The 19,614-nt window shown below is 53.7% G+C and overlaps 2 protein-coding genes across 15 annotated transcripts in view; both read right to left on the bottom strand.

Moving 5' to 3' along the window:
* Positions 1–42: 42 nt before the first annotated feature.
* Positions 43–8,168, bottom strand: NFKB2 (nuclear factor kappa B subunit 2). 4 transcript variants are annotated; one of them, XM_061403253.1, is made up of 23 exons: positions 7,633–8,168; positions 6,291–6,712; positions 5,927–6,008; positions 5,752–5,792; positions 5,394–5,492; positions 5,163–5,314; positions 4,792–4,898; positions 4,545–4,703; positions 4,181–4,285; positions 3,994–4,079; positions 3,777–3,915; positions 3,413–3,541; positions 3,076–3,285; positions 2,855–2,996; positions 2,387–2,501; positions 2,082–2,295; positions 1,759–1,928; positions 1,541–1,643; positions 1,253–1,404; positions 1,053–1,122; positions 650–822; positions 425–536; positions 43–326 (listed from the first exon to the last, which is right to left on the bottom strand). In XM_061403253.1, exons 2-23 carry the CDS (start codon positions 6,309–6,311, stop codon positions 202–204), a joined length of 2,706 nt encoding a protein of 901 aa, XP_061259237.1. In that variant the 5' UTR covers positions 6,312–6,712; positions 7,633–8,168; the 3' UTR covers positions 43–201. The 4 variants fall into 4 exon arrangements, with proteins under 4 accessions (XP_061259237.1, XP_061259238.1, XP_061259240.1 ...); XM_061403254.1 differs by having other exon boundaries at positions 6,291–6,383; XM_061403256.1 differs by having other exon boundaries at positions 43–323; positions 6,291–6,383; positions 7,633–8,165.
* Positions 8,169–13,194: 5,026 nt separating this feature from the next.
* GBF1 (golgi brefeldin A resistant guanine nucleotide exchange factor 1) overlaps positions 13,195–19,614 on the bottom strand; it is a 123,855-nt gene continuing 117,435 nt past the window's right edge. For 7 of the 11 annotated variants that reach the window (XM_061403242.1, XM_061403243.1, XM_061403237.1 and 4 more), the window contains 11 exons: positions 18,404–18,629; positions 17,737–17,897; positions 17,360–17,606; positions 17,032–17,237; positions 16,021–16,171; positions 15,802–15,932; positions 15,502–15,603; positions 15,127–15,240; positions 14,798–14,978; positions 14,518–14,646; positions 13,195–14,042 (listed from right to left, as the gene is read on the bottom strand). In XM_061403242.1, the coding sequence (XP_061259226.1) occupies positions 13,762–14,042; positions 14,518–14,646; positions 14,798–14,978; positions 15,127–15,240; positions 15,502–15,603; positions 15,802–15,932; positions 16,021–16,171; positions 17,032–17,237; positions 17,360–17,606; positions 17,737–17,897; positions 18,404–18,629 (1,929 nt within the window). In that variant the 3' untranslated portion in view covers positions 13,195–13,761. The remainder of the gene's footprint in view (positions 14,043–14,517; positions 14,647–14,797; positions 14,979–15,126; positions 15,241–15,501; positions 15,604–15,801; positions 15,933–16,020; positions 16,172–17,031; positions 17,238–17,359; positions 17,607–17,736; positions 17,898–18,403; positions 18,630–19,614) is intronic. The other 4 variants (XM_061403247.1, XM_061403239.1, XM_061403240.1 and 1 more) reach the window with 1 other exon arrangement.

The following is a 19,614-nucleotide window of genomic DNA, read 5'->3' as shown; positions in this document are numbered from 1 at the left end:
GGCATTTGCTTCCCGGGGACAAGCATCACACACATCAGGGGCTGCTGTAAGTTGGGGAGGAGGCCAGGCCCCCTCCCTTTCTCATGAGAATCTTTTATTTGCCCCAACTGAAGGGTGGGCACGGGGTGTTAAATAAGAACTGGAACAGGCAGGGGCACTGTACAGAGGGATCCTGGAAGGGGCTGGTGGGTGGGGAGTGGTTCAGTGCACCTGAGGCTGGGGGCGCCCGTGGCAGAGCCCTCCTGGTGGCTCAGGGGGTGGGCCCAGCTTCTCTGTTTCCTGTTCCACCGACTGGCTCCCATAGGCACTGTCCTCCTTCACCTCTGCTGGGGGAGTGGACACGGGAAAGGGAGCAGGAAAGAGTCAGGCCTTAGGCCTCCCACCCTCCAAGCCCAGATCCACCTCTCAGTTACGGTCCCTTTACCTGTGCTGGGCAGCTTTTCCTGGGTCTCTGGACCCTTCAGCAGCCTCACCCCCTCCTCCAGGCCCATGTCAGACAGAGCATTCAGCAGGCCCGTCCAGTCGCCACCAGCCAGCTGAGGAGAAGGAGGAAGCATGAACCAGGAGTTGTGGTTAGGGTGTGGGATCCCGGAGGAAGCACCAGAGATCTGAGACTGGGGCATGGAGCATGGGCAGGGGCCTGACCGACCTGGTAACTGCGCAGGAGGCTGCCACTGGGCGAGGCTGTCCTTCGATACGTGTCCACCAGACTGCGCAACCCCAGCCGTTCTGCCAGCTCCACCCAGCTGCCCTGGGCTCCTGGCCCATCAAGCAGATGCTCCAGGTTCTGTAGGACTGTATCTTCAAGGGGTATCTCTGGCCCTGAAGGGGACACACACATAAACATGTTAGTTACCCCCAGAGATGGCAAAGACACCCAAATGTCACCTTTATCTCAAGGCAACCTGATTGATAGTGCAGGCGGGGCCACTGGGGCAATGGATGGAGGACGGGGATGGAGAAAGGGAGACCTCCTTCAGTGGTCCCGAAGGACAAGAGACCGCTGTGAGCAGGGGTCAGGGGTCTGGCAGTGGGTGGGGAGAGCTCCTCACCTGCAGGGCTGGGCGGGGTCAGCGGCGGCGCCATGGTGTCCTGAGCAGCATTTAGCAGCAAGGTCTTCACCTGGGGAGACAGCCTCAGCCTTGACTACCTCCCATCACAGTCCTTGACCCCCAGTACCAGCTACTCAGGACCCCATCTACAAGCCCAGATGCCCCATCCCCTGGTACTGCTAGTCCGGGGCTGGCCTCACCTTGCTGCTGCGAGTGAGGTCAAGAGGTGTGTGGCCCCGGAAGCTGCCTCGGGTGTCCCTCTCAGGGCTCTCGGAATCTGAGTCACTACCAGAGGTGGGAGGCGAAGGCAGTGGGCACAGGGGCTCCTCGTTCTCTGCGTGGACGTCAGCACCTGGGGCAGGGAGATAGTCACAGGGAGGCTCCCTTGGAGCCCACATTAAGGACTGCAAAGTGGGGGATTGGGGGATTGGGAGGCACCCCCTTTCCCCCCTCAGCCCTGTTCATAAGCCCCTGAGGGTGGGACTGACCAGCCTTCAGAAGGAGGCGGGTGAGGGTTGGGGATCCCAGTCCAGCTGCCAAGTGTAGGGGTGTGTTTCCCGCAAAGGTGCGGGCATTCACGTTGGCCCGGAGCTGTGGGGTGTGAGGGAGTGGTTGGTCACAGCACTGACTGATCCGCTGGGCCTCCCCCGACACCTTCACCATCCCCAGCCCTTGGCTCCACATCTTCCACAGTCCTCAGTCCCACCTTGGTGACGAGATGGGTGACCAACCCCAGCTCCTCCATCTCTGTGGCTAGATGCAGGGCTGTCCGGCCCCCCTGCCGCTCTGCAGCCTCCACTTCAGCCCCACTCTCCACCAGCAGATCGAGGCACTCGGGGCTTCGGGCACGGACTGCCAGGTGGACTGGGTATAGCCCTAGTGACACAGGGTATTCAGCCTGCAGCTGTGCCCCTAATGTGAGCCCTTGACCAGCTGACCTCCACACCTCACGTCCACTGTAGGCACTCCCCAGATCCTCTCCCTGGTGCCCACTCTTGCCCGCTGGTTCAGATGAGGTGATGAACTCACCTTCGAAGTCGGGTACATGCAGCAGTTGGGGCATGGCAGGAACCCCACTCCGCAGCAGGGCGCACAGCATGTCGGGGGCGCTGGCACCTGCCCGGAGTGCCAGGTGCACTGCTGAGTCTCCATGCCGATCCAGCAGTGCTGGGTCTGCGCCCACCTGCAGCAGGAAGCTCACCACCTTCGTCTGCCCCGTGATCACTGCCAGGTGCAGGGGCGTCTGCGGGAGGCAGGCAGGGTGAGCCAGGCCCGCTCCTTGCCTCACCCACCTGACTTCCAACCCCTCCCCCTCACCAATAGAGGCCCCTCACCTGGTGCAAGTGATTGGTGATATTAACCACGCCGAGGTGTGGGGCGTGGTAGATGACGTGGGCTATCTGCTCAATGACGGTGGTCTGCCCGTGGATGATGGCCAAGTGCAGTGGCCTAGGGATTGAGGGGGGGTGAGACTCTGGCTTAGGAAGCTCAGCAACTCGTTATGCTTTACTCTCAAAACACCACCACCTCCATAATCTCTCCAGCCCACGAAAGTAAATCCTTCCGCGCACCTTTTGCGGTAAGTGCGTACTATTACTGTGCCCCTTAAGCAATCGACAAAACTAAAGTCTACAGAGATTTAAGTATCTTGAACAGAGCTAGAGCGTAGCGAGGCCGAACTTGAAACTGGGTCTGCCTAACTCCGGAACCCTGGCTCTATAGGTTCCTTTCCTGCCCCACAGCCCACGACCTTCCACCGGCGCGCGGAGCCCTGGTCCCCGCCCGCTCTCCCGCCCACCTACGTGTCTCCGTTCTCATCCTGTGCAGTCAGCAGGTGGCGCTGTCCCGCCAGCAGCGAGCGTGCATCCGCCGTGACGCCGTAGTCCAGCAAGGCTCGAGCGCTGCGCTGCGCCAGGCCGAACAGGCGTGCGTTGTACTCCCGGGCTGGAGGTGACAGGGGGCGTGGGTGTGGACTAGGTCCCCACCCACAGCGTCCCGACCGCTGGGATTCCCGAGGTCATACCTCGATGCAGCAGCTCCGGGGTTTGCTGTTCGCGCTGGGGCGTCCCGGGGGGCGCGCTCGGCTCTGCTGCTTCCTCCCCAGCATCCACACTAGGCGTCTCGGCGGCCATCTGCGCCCCACCCCCGCCTCCCGGGTAGCAGCCCATTGGGGCCGCGCCCGACTGGTAGGGGCTGTAGGCCAAGGAGGAGGGGAAAAAGCCGAGGCTGCCACCTGTGGATACAGGCAGGACTGTGGGGAGAGGGCACCAGGAGGACTCTCCCAGATTTCTTGCCCACAACTTTTCTCCCCTTTATCCCATCCTCCTCCATTGCCCTTCCTGCCACCAGCACCACCTCACCTCCTCCTCCAGCTCCTCCATAACCCCCAGCCGAGCCCCCAGAGCCTCCACCCATGTGGGAGCCACCCCCAAAGGGCTGGGAGAAGGTGGGCAAGGCTTTCCTCCGCTTCCGCTGCACCTCCTCCTTGTCTAGGGGTAGAGGGAAATGAGATGTTAAAACCCCAACTCGCACCAGCCTCAAGAGCCCTGTCCCACTCTGGTAATGGCCTTTCCCCCAAAAACCCTCAGGCTGGCTCCTAGGGCCACCTCTTTCTGGGACATTCCCTACTCCTGATTTCACTCATGGGTCCCCTGATCTAGTTCTTGGGACCCTCCAGTCAAGCCCCTGTCTCCAGCCCCCCTGGGATCTTCAGCCCAGCTCCACCTTCTACCAGAGGATAATAGGTGAACTGTTTGGAGTCAGAGACATCCCCCCCACGCTTGCGTTTCAGTTGCAGGAACACGGTTACAGGACGCTCAATCTTCATCTTGTGATAGGGAGGTGTCCGGAACACAATGGCATACTAGGGGGAAGGAGGACATAGGTGTCATTAAGGTCTTGACTTAATTTGAGCCCAGCCCCAGCCCTGGCCCTAGGGTACCTGTTTGTGAACATCTGTGGGAGAGAAGTCCCCAAAGGCCTGCCATCCATTCTCATCATCCTCGTAGAACCGAACCTCAATGTCATCTACAGGGAAAATTGAATCTATAGGGCCATTTGTCCTGAAGCTGTGTTGTTCCCCAAGCTTGATACCCATCGCTAGCTCCCAGCCTGGGCTCCAGCCTCACCTTTCTGCACCTTGTCACAGAGCAGATAAACCTCATCTCCACCCCGCACAGAGCCAGCTGTCTTGTCCATTCGAGAAATCTTCAGGTTTGAGGCTCCAGGAGACTCTATGGAGATGGCATATCAGTTACTTGAGATGATACAATAGCCATGGCCCCAACTAGGGAGCCAGGTGCTTTGTATTTTAACAACCCCAAGAGACACAGGAACTGCCAGTATCTTCATTTACTCAGAGAGGGGACGTGACTTCCTCAAGATCACTCAGCTCATACATGGTGCGGCCAAGTTCAAATCCACAGTTCGAGGCTGCCCTCCACACTACCTGTGGCACCCAGACCCAGCACCCCAGGTGGTCAGGATACTCACTGCTGTCATGTATGGGCTGGGAGATAACTGGCTTCAGGGGCAGAGAGAAGGAGCCATCACTGGCTCGAAGGAAGGCAGAAAAGCGCAGTCGCACAATGCTCAGATCCATCACCTTCTTCAGTTCCTTGGCCTCCTGCTCCAGCTCTCGACGCTCAGCCTCTGGACAGTGGGCATACATGTGACCCCTGGACTCCTCCTCTATTCCTTCCATGACCACCTCCCATGACTCCCTCCATATCCCCCATACCCGTAAGGCCCTGGGGCCTGGAGCGAAGACGCTGCCTCTGAAGTTTTTGTATCATAATCTCCATCATGTTCTTTTTGGTCACATGGAGGACACCCAGGTTGTTAAATCTGTGTGGGGGCAGGGAGAAGTCAGGGGCCTTGCAGGCAGTTCTTTCCTCCTGAGGCACCCTCCCCACTGCCAAGGCTTGGCCCTGCTCTACTTCCTCTAGGAAGCTTTTCTAGTTTTTACTTGGGGCCCTGGGTTCTGGGGCCAACCAGAGTCTTTCCCCTTGGTCAGATGCTAAGCTCACAAAGGTGGGCTGGGACCTAGGACTGGCAAGCGATGAAGGGGCACACCAGTGGGGACCAGGGTAGGGGGCACCGGACACCTACTGGGCAGTCATGTCCTTGGGCCCCACAGACACTGCGCAGACCCCCAGCTCCGAGCACTGTTTGCCCACCAGACTGTGGGCATGGGCACGAGGCGGGTCACTGTGTGTTACCAGGTCCACCTCAATCTTGGCAGGTCCCTCGTAGTTACAGATCTGTGAGGGGTGAGGGCTGTCAGTAATGCCCATGGACACACTGTCCACTAGCCCACCCTCCAGCACCACTCTGGCTCACCTTGACAGTGGGATAAGTCTTCCGGCCCTTCTCGCTAGAGGCTCCTGGCAGTCCTCCATGGGAAGGGCCTTCACAGCCATATCGAAATCGGAAGCCTCGCTGAAGGTGCCAGGGCAGAGTGACATTGTGACCAGGAGAAACATCCCCCCTCACCAGCCACATCCCCAGCCAGCAGTGACCATAATGACTAGACGTGTGTATCCTGAATCACCATCATGCCACTGTGATCAGCAGCTGCTAACGATCCCAACCTGAAGTGGCTCTGTGATAGTTACCCTCCCTGTGGCCAGCCAGCTACAACTGTCCCACTTGCCCCCAAAGCTGAAGCCATCCCACACCATCCCTTCTACTTGCTCACCTGCTTAGGCTGTTCCACGATCACCAGGTAGGGACCATCAGCTGGGGACAGAGGAGCCTTGCTGAGCCAGGACCTTTGAGCCCATTCCCAAGACAGAGGGCACACACCACATGTTCCTCCCTCCTCTTCCCTCCCCCTCCCTCCAAGACAAGGGCAGGTCAGGGGACTTATTAACCTGTCTCTGGGGCTGGCTCCTTGGGCTCCACAATGGACGGGTTGAATTTGAAATCATCATATTCAATGATGCCATCCAGACCCTGGTATGGAGACAGACTGGGATGGCAGCTGATTCTGAGCCACCCCCAGAACCCCTCACCTCTCAGCTCTCTAAAGCATTAGCAATCACCCCCTCTCCTAGGCAGGCCCATAAAAAAGCTCCTACTGAAAGCAGTTTGCAGAGAGTGACTGACAGGCAGGGTGAAATAATCTGAGGACATTAGAGGTGTAAGGGAGTAGAAGGGACTAGGACAGGCAGGCAAACAAGCAGACAGGCACAGGGGGGTGGCCGGCAGGCTTTGGAGCCAGGCGGCGTGACTCACTGGGTCGTAGCAACTGTCCATGACTCTGGGCTAGGCCCGGCTCTGTCCGGTGGCTTCGGCCGGGTTCTGTTTCCCAGAGTTTCAGGCGCCCGCCTTAGGTGGGGAGGAGTGGCGGGTGTAGGGAGAGACAGATCAGGACGGGAGTTGGGGGGAGAGGGGGGCCCAAATTTAGGGGAGGGTCCGATCTCCTCCAGCTACCCGTCCGGGTGTGGCGGGCAGGATCCGGTGGAGGGCGAGATCCGGAGCTGGGCTGGGCCAGGCCGGGGAAGGGGCAGGAAAGTTAGAACAGCTTAGGAAAGTCCCGAAAATACCAGGGGGAGGCGGGGCCAGGGGGGCGGGCCTGGAAATGACGCCACTGGCCACGCCCCCTGGCGGGAGGGGCGCGAGGTCCTCTCGCTGGCCAGAGGGCGCCGGCAGCGTCTCTGCAAGCAGAGGGGCAATCAGACCCAGGGAAGGCCCCGCGGGGTTGGGGGGGCCCCCCCCTCCTCTCTCCAGGGCCGGCGCCGGGGACTGGGGGTCTTTCAAGGCCGGAGGAAGCTCCTAGTCCGGGGCCCGGCCCCTCCTCTCCCCCTTCCCCTCCCCCGTCCTGGAGCAACCTTGGGATTTTCTACCCTCAGGGAGGCCACGGCTGATTCACCCCGGGGGGTTTTGGGGGGACATTCCTGCTGTAGGAAGGCCTCCTCCCCGAAGGCCTGTAGGTGGGGGCTCTTCCGAGTAGAGGGCCCCGGGGTTCTGTCCCGAGAAGCAGTCTCTGAGGCCAAGGGGCCAGAGGGGGTGTTGGGATGGGCACCTCCATTCTCTCTTCCCGAAAATCTCAACAGTCGTTGATTCCCACACCGCACCTGCTTTGGGTGCACCTCCCCCGCCCCTGTCCCATGGCCGTATGTAACATAGGTACATCACAGGTGTCTATGTTTCAGCCCATGTGCTTGCGCATTGTGTGCATGACGTGGACATGCGTGTACAGGTGAGAGTCCTTAAACTTATTAGTGTGGACACATGTCAGCATGTATCTGAGGGCACAGGTGAACCTGTCGTTGAGTTTCTGCGTGGAGGGTGTGTGTCCAGGCACTTGTGCACGGGTGAGTGTGCTTTGCGTATGCATGTGTGTGCGAGTCTGAGTGCATGGACGATCCTGTGCATCTGCGGGCGTACGTGTAGATGGACGTACGCCCCGTGTCTTTGTACAAGGATATCGATGTGTATCCGCGTGTCATGTTCGTATACGCGCTCTCTGAATGCGCAGATGCCGCTCTTCAGCTCTAGGGCTCGGTCAGCTAAGGACCCTCCTCCCACCCTTGCCGGTGTCCCACCACCCAGGGGTCTGAACCCGGCCACTCACCGCGGCGGCGGCTCCGGTTCAGGATTCTCTCCCGGCCGGACCCACCTCGGACGGGTCGCGACACCTCTCCCACCACCAGGACTGCAGCCGGGAAAGCCCCTTTACCGCCCCCGGGAGGGGGGAATTCCCGTGACGTTTCCGTGCGTCACTCGCCATGCCCTTTTTCATTGGCTGAAAGTTTAACTCCTGGACTTACACAACCAATCGGGAGTGACTCTGGGGCGCCCCTTGGAGGAGAAACATCTGTGTAGCTCTGGAAGCCAGAGTGAGAATGACCCTCAGACAGGCACTAGCTCTGCCAACCCGCTGCGGGATCCGCTGACCGAGAGCCATTCCCCAGCCGAGGGACCTGGCTCCGGTCTCCTCACACCCAGGCCTGTCCAAGCCGGCTGGAAGCCCCTGCTGCTACTCGGTTCTATGCTCCGCCTAATGCTCGGCCACCTCTGAAGTCGGGGAACCCCAGGGGGAAGCTGATATGCCTCAGCCCTCTGGTCCCGCCCGGAGCGGGCCCGGCTGCCGGGAAGACTTAGAGGAAGAGGAAGGAAGTTGATCTTGCAGTAGGTTCTAGAGTGCCATCTGGTGGCCCCTCTGGAGCCTCATGGAGACTCCGTAATACTCTCAGTCTTCCCGGGAAGAAAGTGTCTGGACCTGAAGCTTGTTCTGTAAATGACAGAACATTTAACAGCTGGCCAGACTTTCAGACCTGAGCTCAGGAAGTCTTCCGAGGATAAGGGAAAGGAGGTATTTATCTGGGAAACTCAGGTCTTGCTCATCGATCACGGAAGTTTGGAATATTAGAGTTGAAAAGTCATCCAAAATTATTAGTTCAAATGCCTTTGATGTAAGAAATTACCTTTTTATATAGTTTCCAATGTCCGCTTACTTTAAAGATATAGATATAGATATATAATTTGGCTGCACTGGGTCTTAGTTGAGATCTTTGTTGAGATCTTCTGTCTTCATTGTGTCTAGTTCCCTGACCAGGGATGGAATCTGGGCCCCCTGCATTGGGAGTGTGAAGTCTTAGCCACTGGACCACAGGGAAGTCCCTGCTTAGACACTTCTAGCGGCAGCAAGGTCAGCACAGATTCACAAAGTACTGACCTCTGGGGCTGGACATTTCTGGTTGGTAGAATTTCTTTTCAGGAGGTGCCATGAGTAATCTCCATTTTGGGAGATGTCCTCCCTTAGGCTCACCATGGTAGAACACAGGCTGTTGTTTCAAACCTTGCCTGCAGCTTGCCCCTGACCTTAATAACAGAATTACAGGCCTGCAGTAGCTCTGCATGCTGCTGCTACTGCTGCTAAGTCGCTTCAGTCGTGTTCCGACTCTGTGCAACCCCATAGACAGCAGCCCATCAGGCTCTCCCGTCCCTGGGATTCTCCAGGCAAGAACACTGGAGTGGGTTGCCATTTCCTTCTCCAATGCATGCAAGTGAAAAGTGAAAGTGAAGTTGCTCAGTCGTGCCCGACTCTTAGCGACCCCATGGACTGCAGCCCACCAGGCTCCTCCATGCATGGGATTTTCCAGGCAAGAGTATTGGAGTGGGGTGCCATCGCCTTCTCGGAGCTCTGCATAAAGGGAGACTATTGTGGCCCTTGATTTGGGTAATTTCCTGTCACTTCCCCCTCTTCATCTTGCCTGCAAATTGAATGTGCCAGATACTATGTGAAGATGTATGTGTATTCAGTTGCACAGCCGTCTCTGACTCTTTGCGACCCCATGGACTGTAGCCTTCCAGGACTGTGCCTCTGTCCATGAAATTTTCCAGGCAAGAATACTGGAGTGGATCGCCATTTCCTTCTCCAGAGGATCCCTGGGTTGAGACCCAAGGATTGAAACCGAGTCTCTTGCATCTCCTGCATTGGCAGATGGATTCTTTACCACTGAGCCACCAGGGAAGCCCAAACTGATAAAGTTAAGACTCAGAGAGGAGAAGTAACACAACCAAATACATGGCTTGAAAGGAACAGAGTGAGAATCAAACCCAGTCTCTTAACTCTAGCACAAAGCTCTTCACCTTAAATTTGTATAAAGCAAAGCAGGTCTTCCCACCCCATTGCGAGACTTTAGACTTGGGTGGGAGTGGGTAAAACTGGGAGAAATGGTTATATTCTAGGTAGATTTGAAAGTCGGGGGCAATAAAACTTGCTGAGGAATTGGGTGTGGGATGTTGGGAAGGGGTGTTGATATAAGAACCTAGAGGAGATGAGGGGTAATTGTACATTAAGTCAGTGTAATGGATGGTATTTGAAGTTTTGACAGTGTTCACCATTACCCCACGATTGAATGTAGAGAAAAGGAGTTGACAAGCACTACACCCTGGGACATTCTGATGTTGAGAAGCTGTGGACATGAGGAGGAACCAAAAGAGGAAATTGAAAAGACATGGTCAGTGAGCCAGAGGAGAACCAAGAAAAACCTGTGTCTCAGCCAGGTGAGAGCATTTCATGGAGGGGGTGGTAAACTATTTAGTTGAATTAAAGCTCCTTCTCAGCTGAAGCCCAGGGTTCTTGTTTTCTCACAACCACAGTTTCCCAGTGAGCCCTGAACGCAGGTGAATACCCAAGGGCTTGAAAAGCCACATACTTTACTGTTCCTAGCATTTATTGGGAGGGGCGGGGTGATGGGGAAGTGTGCGCCCATTATTACTAACTCTGTAATTCGTCCTCCCTGATATCTTTATTTTTTTGGCTGCTCCATGGGGCTTGTGGGATCTTAGTTCCCCCAGCAGAGATGGAACCCCTACCCCCTACAGTGGAAGTGTGGAGTCCTAACCATTGGATCTCCAGGGAAGTTCTGATATCATTCTTATGTGCTCAGAAAATTCGCATTTATTCTTGGTTATGTTTGTTTTTTTCCTGTTTGTATTTTATTAATTATAGTTTAAAAAAATATGATTTGGCTATGCTGGGCCTTAGTTATGGCATGCAAATTCCTAACTGCAGCAGATGGGATCTAGTTCCCTGACCAGGGATCGATCAAACTGGGGTCCCTTGCATTGGGAGTGCAGAGTCTCAGCCACTGGACCACCAGGGAGGTCCCCTTTTATTGATGTATAGTTGATTTACAATGTTGTGCTAGTTTCAAGTATATAGCAAAGTGATTCACACACACATACACGCACACACGGAGAAATAAACAGCAACCCACTCCAGTATCCTTGCCTGGGAAATCCCATGGACAGAGAAGCCTGGTGGGCTGCAGTCCCTGGGGTCACAAAGAGTCAGACACAACTGAGTGACTGAATAACAACATACACACACATACATATATATTTTTTCAGATTATTTTCCATTATAGTTTATAACAAGATATTGAATATAGTTGATCTATTTTATATGTAGTAGTGTGTATCTGTTATGGGCTTCCCAGGTGGCTCAGTGGTAAAGAATCTGCCTGCCAATGCAGGAGATGCAAGAGACACCAGTTCGATCCCTGTGTTGGGAAAATCCCGAGGAAGAAATGGCAACCCACTCCAATATTCTTGCCCAAAAAATCCCATGCACAAAGGAGCCTGGTGGGCTATACAGTCCACAGGGTGGCAAAGAGTTGGACACAACCGAGCACACATGCACACACATAGTGTGTGTCTATTAATCCAAACTCATTTATCCCTGCCCCTCTTTCCCAGTTTTCTAGTGAAGTCTTAGCTCACCATGTAATTATTATTTCAGGTACTCGACCTTTTATTTCCACATGAGAAACTACAGAAAAATGTACTCATTTTTGAGAGTTTCCACACCACCATCACTACTTTTGAGCTGGGGAAGTGTCATAGGAAAGACCATGCAGTTTAGAGTGGAACACACCTGGGTTGGAATCTCAGCTCCCTAACTTCCCAGGAACACAGCCTCTCTGAACCTGCTGCTTCATCTAGGAGAAGAGTTAATATTTCTACAAGGTTGGGTAAGCAGTGCATTTAATATTGACATACACTCGTGTTCCAACAATGTCACTCCTCGTTAGGATCTCAGGCCTCCGGGCTTTTTGAAACCTGCTATCCTAGAGTTCTTATAGGAGACTCTGTTAAGACCAGCATTTCCTTCCAGATTATACTATTTTCCCAGAGGTTTTGTCACTTCCACGTCATTAGCCAGTCTTTCTTGGTCAGAATTAAGGCCTGCGTATTAGATCTTCTTGTAGTTTCCTTCACCTGACAACATTGTTCAACACAAGTCAGGTTATATGTCAGCTGATTTTTCTATACCAGAATAAGACTTTCGACGAATGTTTTCCTTTGCTTGCCAGTGGGGTGGGGTTCAGTTTGCAATCACCCCAGCTTCTTCCCTAATATTTCAGACCAAGGGCTACAGACTTTTCATATTATTTTGTTCACAGGATAGACTTTGGATTTCTATATGTTAGTCTATGTTGTCTCCCTCACCTCATGTTTCCCTTCCTTCAGAAGCTTCTGAAGGCAGAGCTGTGGGGCTCAGAAGGGAGAACAGAGATGTTAGAGTCAAAGCCAATGGTCCAAGTGTCTACCTGATTGTAGATCCAGGCTCTTCTGCACCCATAAGGAAAAGAGCAGGTGAGGCATTCAGTCTTACTCATAATTTTCCCAGGGGCAAGGTTTTAGGTTAGTGTGGCGAGCAGGCACGGTTTGGATTATTTGCAGAAGGAAGGGAAGCGGAAGAGACTAGTGCAGGAGCTGCTGGACTCCTGTTAGTATTGTTCCACATTCAGCTGTTTCCGTTTCCACAGCGGTACACCCAAGGGAGGCACTGACAGACATCCAGACCCATCCACGTGGTTGTGCTGAGCAAAGGGAAGACTGAGAGGCTGAATGATCACAGACACAGCTGGGTCCAATGAAGAGGTGAGCGCCCCTAAGTCTCCAAAAGGGAGGCCCACTGGTACTACTCTCCACCCTTTGGTGGAAGAGACTATGGTAGAGGAGGAAGTCAAGATGATGGGAGATGCTTCACTTGGGAAGGCTTAATAGCATTCTGCAACCCACCCACAGTAGCTCAGCCCTGCAGAAGCCATGCTGCCTGCCCCATGCACACTCCTTGTCTTATCCTGATGCAAAGGGAAAGAAGAGAAGGGTTTCTCCAATCACACTTCAGTGGCTGGGCTGTTTGGAGGCTACGGGATAGGAAAAACATTTCCATGCTCAGTTACGGGCCAGAATGAATGCCCTGTGTCCAGAAACACAAGCTCACAGCTATGGGCAAGGTAGCCTCCCACCCGCTAAGGCCCATGGGCTCCCTGTGCTGCTGGACTATGAAGCACACCTGAGGGAAGCCTTCTGAGTAATGACAGCTCAGCCCTGGCTCACCTTCCCTTTGACCCCAGCCTGGGCTGTCACAGTTATCTCCATTGGAGCAGTTAGGGAAGAGAACTGTCAACCCCCAGCACATCCCTGGTGACAAGGGAGCACTGCTACGATGGTGGTGGTGGTGGTGGTGGTCGGGGGGTGGGGAGGTGGGCAGCAGCAGTGGTGAAGGAATCCTGACCATGGTTGGTAGGCTCGGCCTCTGTTCATGTGAGGGCCTACGTATCCCACAACATGGTACCCACAAGCTCAAGAAGGAAACCAGAAGAAAAGGCCATGATGTTGGTACTAAGACATTTATTACATCATAAAAAGTCCATTGTTTTCCTGTTTTTCCATATGTACATGCTCCTGTGGGCATTCCTTTTCTCCAGTCCCACCTGCCCACACTCTATGGCGCAAATCAACTCTCCAAACTGACCAATTAATAAAAGGAAAAACTAGAGGTGGTGGTCCAGGGCTAGTGAGAGTGGGGCTGGGAGAGGGAAACAAAGTGCAGAGTGGTTGACTTGGCTCTCGATGCCTGACATGGGCAGGAGGGGCCCAAGGGTGGGCACTGCAGGGCTGGCACAGTGATGCCTCCCTCCCCGGAGCTGCCAGCCTGCAGGTGATACCTGAGTGTGCTCTCAGGTTGGACTCCCAGGAATGGAGAGCAGAGGAGGAAGGTCCCACAGACTAACTGTGGGTCCTAGGAGGGGCCATAAAAGTTCCATTTCCCATCCCCATCCAAAAAGCAGTGACAGCCGCTTGGGCTGGGACTGAAGAGTCTGTGGCCCCTGGGACAGCTGAGAGCGGGGCCAGGACAGCCTGCTACGAAGTACTGGTCCTGATAGCTGAGGGGCCTGCCTTAGTTGACCTCAGAGGTGGGCATGGGGTCTGTGGGACGAGGTGTGGCCAAGAGGGGCACAGGTGAGGTGGCCTCAATGAGAGCGGGGTTGAGGATGATGGGCAGAGTCATGGGGGGCACGCCCACCTGCAGCGGGGAGGCCAAGGGCTGCAGGATCAGTGGGGACTGAGCCAGCGGAGGAGGCCCATCTGGGGTAGGGCTCAGCCTGCTGGGGCTGGACGCCACTGGTGATCCAGAAGAACTGCTGTTAGCAGGTCGGGGGCCCTCGGGCTTCTCAAAGTCTAGAGGAAAGCAAGGTGGCTGCAGTCAAACTCCCTTACAGTCTGCAGCTGGTTTACCACACTCTGCTCCTCCCCATTCCTGTGAGCAAAATGACCTCTCCCAGTCTACATAGTTGAGATTCTCTGCTTGAAACGTATTCCAGTGTCCAGTTACCTCATACCTACCCACTCCCCCCACTGTTGTACCTCCAGTCAGATTAATTTTGGTCTGCTTTTTACTAGCATCCCTGAAGGGCACCTCTGCCTCTTCATCCCAAGTTCCCAATCCAGCCTTCTTTTCTGAAGCCTGGAAATCCCAGGCAGCGAGCTCATCAGACCTGGCCCTGCAATCTCCCACAGGAAGAGCAGGTGAGCAGGATCCTATGGCTCCTTCCTTCTTCCCCTGGCTCACTGCCGGTGCTCAGCAGCAGTCATAAAGTACTCTGGGCCTCCTCTTAGGCCTTGACATCCAGCAAGCTCACTCAGAGGGACTCACCACGGGTCCCCAGCTCAGAGGGCATTTCTGGGGGAGGTGGATGGCCAGGGCTCCTAGTGTCACCAGCAGCAGGAGTCAGGTGTGCTGAGGCCAGCGGTTTGGGGGCATGAGGCTCCATGGGCACAGGGTCTGGGGATGGCAGAGAATCCAGATGGCAGCTCTCAGTGCTTTCTCTCGAGTAGAGTCTTGGCTGCCTACTAGACTTCCCACCTACCCAGGGCACAGAGAACTAATTATTAGCTCCAGACTCTCTCTGATGAAGTTGGTCGGAGCCCCCTACCCTGGATGACAGTCTGCTTGAAGAGCTCATCTCGCAGGTGGGGCAGGAAACAGTCAATGCGTTCCCAGGTGATCTCCCAGAGGGCTGAGGGGCTGCCTCCTCGGGCATCTGCACTGTGGAAAATCTCTGCTGTGTCCATCACCAGGAGCATGTTCTTCAGAGACTCTGGAATGGCCTCTGACTGCAGATGGCAGTGGGACCATGAGAATGGGAAAAGGGATATGGGGGAATATGGTAAGAAGGAGATAGCCACCAAGGGGGAAACAGCAGGTCTTCCCAGAAGGTAGGAGAGGACGCAGGCAGCAGTGTTGGGCTGAGACAGAACGTACCAGTAAGTCACTGGAGCCTGCGTGCATGTACTTGTCCATGAAGTCCAGGATTGTCAGCCAGAGGGCCGCAAAGGTGGAGAGCGACAGCAGTGGAGACAGGTGCTGCAGGAAGACCTATGGCCCCCAGCCCCTTTCAGCCGAGAGGAAGGTAGGAGCCTTCTGCACCCCTCTCCATGGGTAGGAGGCAAGCCTTCTCTATCTTTCATGGGACTCCTGGATCAGAGACTCCTCTGAATTCCAAAATCCTCCTGGTTCCTGCTGAGTCTCTCTCTACAGCTGGGGGTCATAAGCGCCTACACTACATCTCTGGGTCCTCCCAGGCTTCTGAAATGGCAGGTGTGGAGAGAGTGGGTGGGTGCAGGGTGGTGACAGTACCTTAGAGAGCAGGGTGGAAGCCCTCATCCGGGTCTCCTCCATCCCACCCACATCTGCAGGGCTGATGTTCTCCAAGAGCTTGGTCAGTAGAGGAAACAGCACCTGGTGGGTAGAGTCAACATCTCTCCAGAAGGGTCAGGTGGAAGCCTTGCCCACCTGACCCTGGGTTGAGGAGGGTGGGTACAGAGCAGGAGGGAAGGTATAATCAGCTGAGGATTGACATTAGCAGCTCTTCAGGCTGCCAGGGGATCCCTGTCTTTAGGATTTGTGCTTTACCTTAAGACCAGAGGGAGGGCCTACCTTGTTAAAACAGGACTCCCATTCCAGAGCATCTAACTTCTGCAGATCATGTACCAGCAGTGCTCGCTGCAGATAGGTCAGTGCCTGCATCCTCACCTGCCGCCGGGCATCACAGCACAGGCAGGCAATGCCTGAGAACAAGAACAGGCTCAGATCCTTCAGGCATCCTGATCTCGGTACCTCCTAAGCACCAGCTCCACCTCTGCCCCTGAGGTTTACCCTGCAGTAAAGGGCACCAGCAGTGAGCCCAGAGGGTGCGTGAATCAGCTTCAATCTTCCGGCCGCCTGTCTCCAGGTGGCGCTGCTCCTCCGCCCATGAGCTGTAGATGGAGGCTGCCCTTGTGTGCAGGGTGTGCATCAGATCTAGCAACTGGAATCACAGGAGGGGCAGGACACAAATGGGGTTAGGTCTGCTGGACCCCCTCCCCAACAGCCCGCTCCCACTGTCCCTGACTGAATCTTCAAGGGAGCCCCTAGTACTGATCGCACCACACTCCTCTCATCACTCTCTCCAACTTTGTGAGCTGGGTGTCCTAGTCCTGACCAGTGTTTTCCAAAGACAGGTATTACTCCCAGTAGCAGGGACTTGAGGTGTGTGCACTAAGAATTTAATAACACAATTACACAGTGAGAAAGGCACTTTCTTTTCACTTCTCTTACACCCTGATGACAGATAAAGCCTCATGTTCATTAATCTCATTTTAAAAAAGGCAAATCTCAGGCTCAGAGGCTTTGACAGGCAGTAGTGTATGGACAGATGTAGTAATTTTTGTTTTCATTATTTTTCTAAAGTTATTCTATTTAAAGCAATTAGTTCTCCATTTATTTAGTGATATAAAGTCTGCTCATAAAATAAACTTTGTACATTCTGAACAGACAACAGAATAACGAGAAAGAAACAAAAACTGGCGGCAGTGGTTCCCTCTGGTAAGGAGAACTTAGCAGCTAGGGACAGGAATGGAATGGGACTTTTATCTGTTTACCCTTTGTACCTTTTGAACTTTGTACTATGTGCATTAGAATTATTTATTTAAAAAATAAACTATAATTTTAAAATTAAGCAAATGAAGACTTACAAGTAGTCTTGGATAGGGAAACACTGGGGGTGCTAGCCGAGGACTTGGGCTGGAAAACAGGCCCTTCCTCTTAGCCCTGGCTGTCCCTGGCCCCACCAAGACTCCCGATGTCAGGTACTGGGAGAGGAGAGGAAGTAAAGGGTGCCATACTTACGTCCTGACTGACCTGTAAAGACACCGTATGGTAGCTGGCTGGCACACCTTCATCCTCATCGTCGTCACTATGCCCGCCCCTAGCGGCATGTTGGCTGGAGGTTCGAGGCCGCCGAAGCACTGAGCCTTCCTTGGATTTTTTCTTGAAGCGGTTCCCTTTGTTGTCATATTTGTGACTCTTGCCACGTTTTTCCTGGGACTTGTACCCTAAGCAGGGCCAGACCCAGGACACATTTCACATCTATGGGCATAGATGGCCTGCCTTTCCCCCTCTTTGCCCCATAATTCACATGGCTACTCCCCAACTGCCCCTTCATCAGGTGACCCACCGCCATTTAGACTGGCCTCCACAAAGATGCGGAGAGTCTTGACACAGAGCTCGAAGTTGTCAGGTGTGATGTGGGCAGCATCACGCACGATGAAGGACAGTGACTCCACACACTTGAGCAGGGACTTGGTATCATGTGGCCCGAGGTCCAGCCCCACCGTTAGGCTGTACTGATTGACCAGGGGTGAAGGACCTGGCCGGCTGGGCCCAGGTCCTGGCTTAGAGTTATCGATGTCATCTTTCCCCACCTGTTGAGTACAGAAGAGCTGAGAATCCAGGCTTGACCCTGATCATCCCCTAGATGCCCTTTCAAGGACCAGGAATCTTTTCCACAGGCCAAGGAGGGAAGACTCACCCGCTGCCCATATGCTCACTCACCACTAACCAACCGCTGTTGACCACATCAGCATCCGTGGCCGATCGATGAATCTTGCCAGGTCTGCCATGGTCAGTGTAGACCTCTGAGTCAGAAGTGTACCCCCGGTCCAGGCTCACATCATTTTGATGGTAGGATGGGAGTTCACTATCTGACTGGGCCCCTGAGACAGCAGGGAAAGGGGCAGAGTCAGGGTGGCAATGGGGATGTTGGGATGAGGGATAATTTCAGTTATCAGAAGAAAGGTGCTGAAGCCTGGCCTCTCTTTTCTCTGGGTCTAGATTAGTTTCAGCTCTGTCACCAGAGGGCTGAAGGATGGCCTGCAGAGCTGCTCTCTTGACCAAATGGGGCAGCAGGCTAATTTGGGCTCTGGATGGCATCTAGTAGCAGCTGTTGGGGAGGGAGATGGCAGTGAGGACAGTCTCTGAGGAAACAGCCCTCAGGACAGTAGGAAGCCTGGCTCATAGCCTTTTCCATGCTTGCCTTTATGCTGTTAGTCTGTGAGTACTGGTGAGAGGCCAGTGGGCACAGGAAGCCCTGGAAGCAGATGGCAGAGCCAAGGGTATTTAATCTGATGAACACAACAACCTGTGTTTTGTTTTCCTGTCTCAGCCACTGGGGCCGTGATTGTTTATCTGCCACTGCAGATGTCCCTGGAAAAGGGCTTACCAGCATCAGGTGCGTCGGCCCTGGCTGTGGCCTGCAGGGCAGCTGGAGGCTTTACACCTGAGCCAATGCATTCCAGCAGTGTGAAGAGAGTGGCCCAGTCATCGCCTGAGTGGATATTGGCTGCGTTGGTCTTAAGGAGTTCATGGAGCCCATAGGCTACCTGGTGACTGACTCGGGACAACACGCTGGGCTTCATTAGTAACAAAATGCGCAGGGAGAGCAGTACCTGGGGCAAGAGTAGGGAGCAGGAAGTAGAAAGTGGGCACACAGTATCCTGTCTAGCCTCTTTCCCCAGCAGTCTCCTTAGGCCAATGAGGATGGTTCAGCTAAGACCCAACTTAGGGTACTCTGTGGACAGATGGCCAGGGGCGAGGGATGGGGGCAAGAAAGGGGCAAGTTATAAAAGGGCAACACAAGGAGTCCTGTGGTGGTGGAACTATTCAGCATCTTCGCTAGTGGTGGAAACACAAATCTACACAAGTGATTAAATTGTGTAGAACTTAGTACACATATGAGTACAACCAAAACTGGGGAAATCTGGTAAGATTAGTAAACTATATCAATGTCAGTATCCTGGTTAGGATACTATACTATCGTTTTGCATAGTGCTACCATTGGGGAAAAATGGGGAATGTATACAGACAGCCCCCAACTTATGGTGATCTGATATAGATTTTTTGGGACTTTACAGTGGTACAAAAGCAATACACATTCAGTAGAAACCATACTTAAGAGTTTTAATTTTTTCCAGGGCTACTGATGTGCATGCAGTACAATACTCTCTTGCGATGCTGGGCAGTGTCAGGGTGCCACAGCTCCCAGTCAGACATGCCATCATAAAGGTGAACACCTGATGCACTTACAACCATTTTGTTTGCCATTTTCAGTACAGCATCTAATAAATTACCTGATATCCAATACTTTATTATAAAAGACTGCATATGAATATATAGTTATCAATATAACTATATTGATATATAGTTATATAGATATATATAACTTTTAACTCAATATTAAAAGTTTAAGTTTTAAAAAACTGAAAAAAAGAAAAGATCAGTAACATTATGCAAAACTATAGTATTCCTTGATGGAATTCTCTAATCTTATTCAGATTTCCCCGGTTTTACTTATATGTATATTAAGTTCTACACAATTTAATTAAATTTAACTTGTGGAGGTTTGTGTTTCCACCAGTAGCCAAGATGCTGAAT

The sequence above is a fragment of the Bos javanicus genome, chromosome 26 (genome assembly GCF_032452875.1).
Source record: "Bos javanicus breed banteng chromosome 26, ARS-OSU_banteng_1.0, whole genome shotgun sequence".
Classification (NCBI taxonomy): Eukaryota; Metazoa; Chordata; class Mammalia; order Artiodactyla; family Bovidae; genus Bos; species Bos javanicus.
The sequence above is the reverse complement of the archived record's forward strand: the minus strand, read 5'-3'. Positions and strand labels throughout refer to the sequence as shown.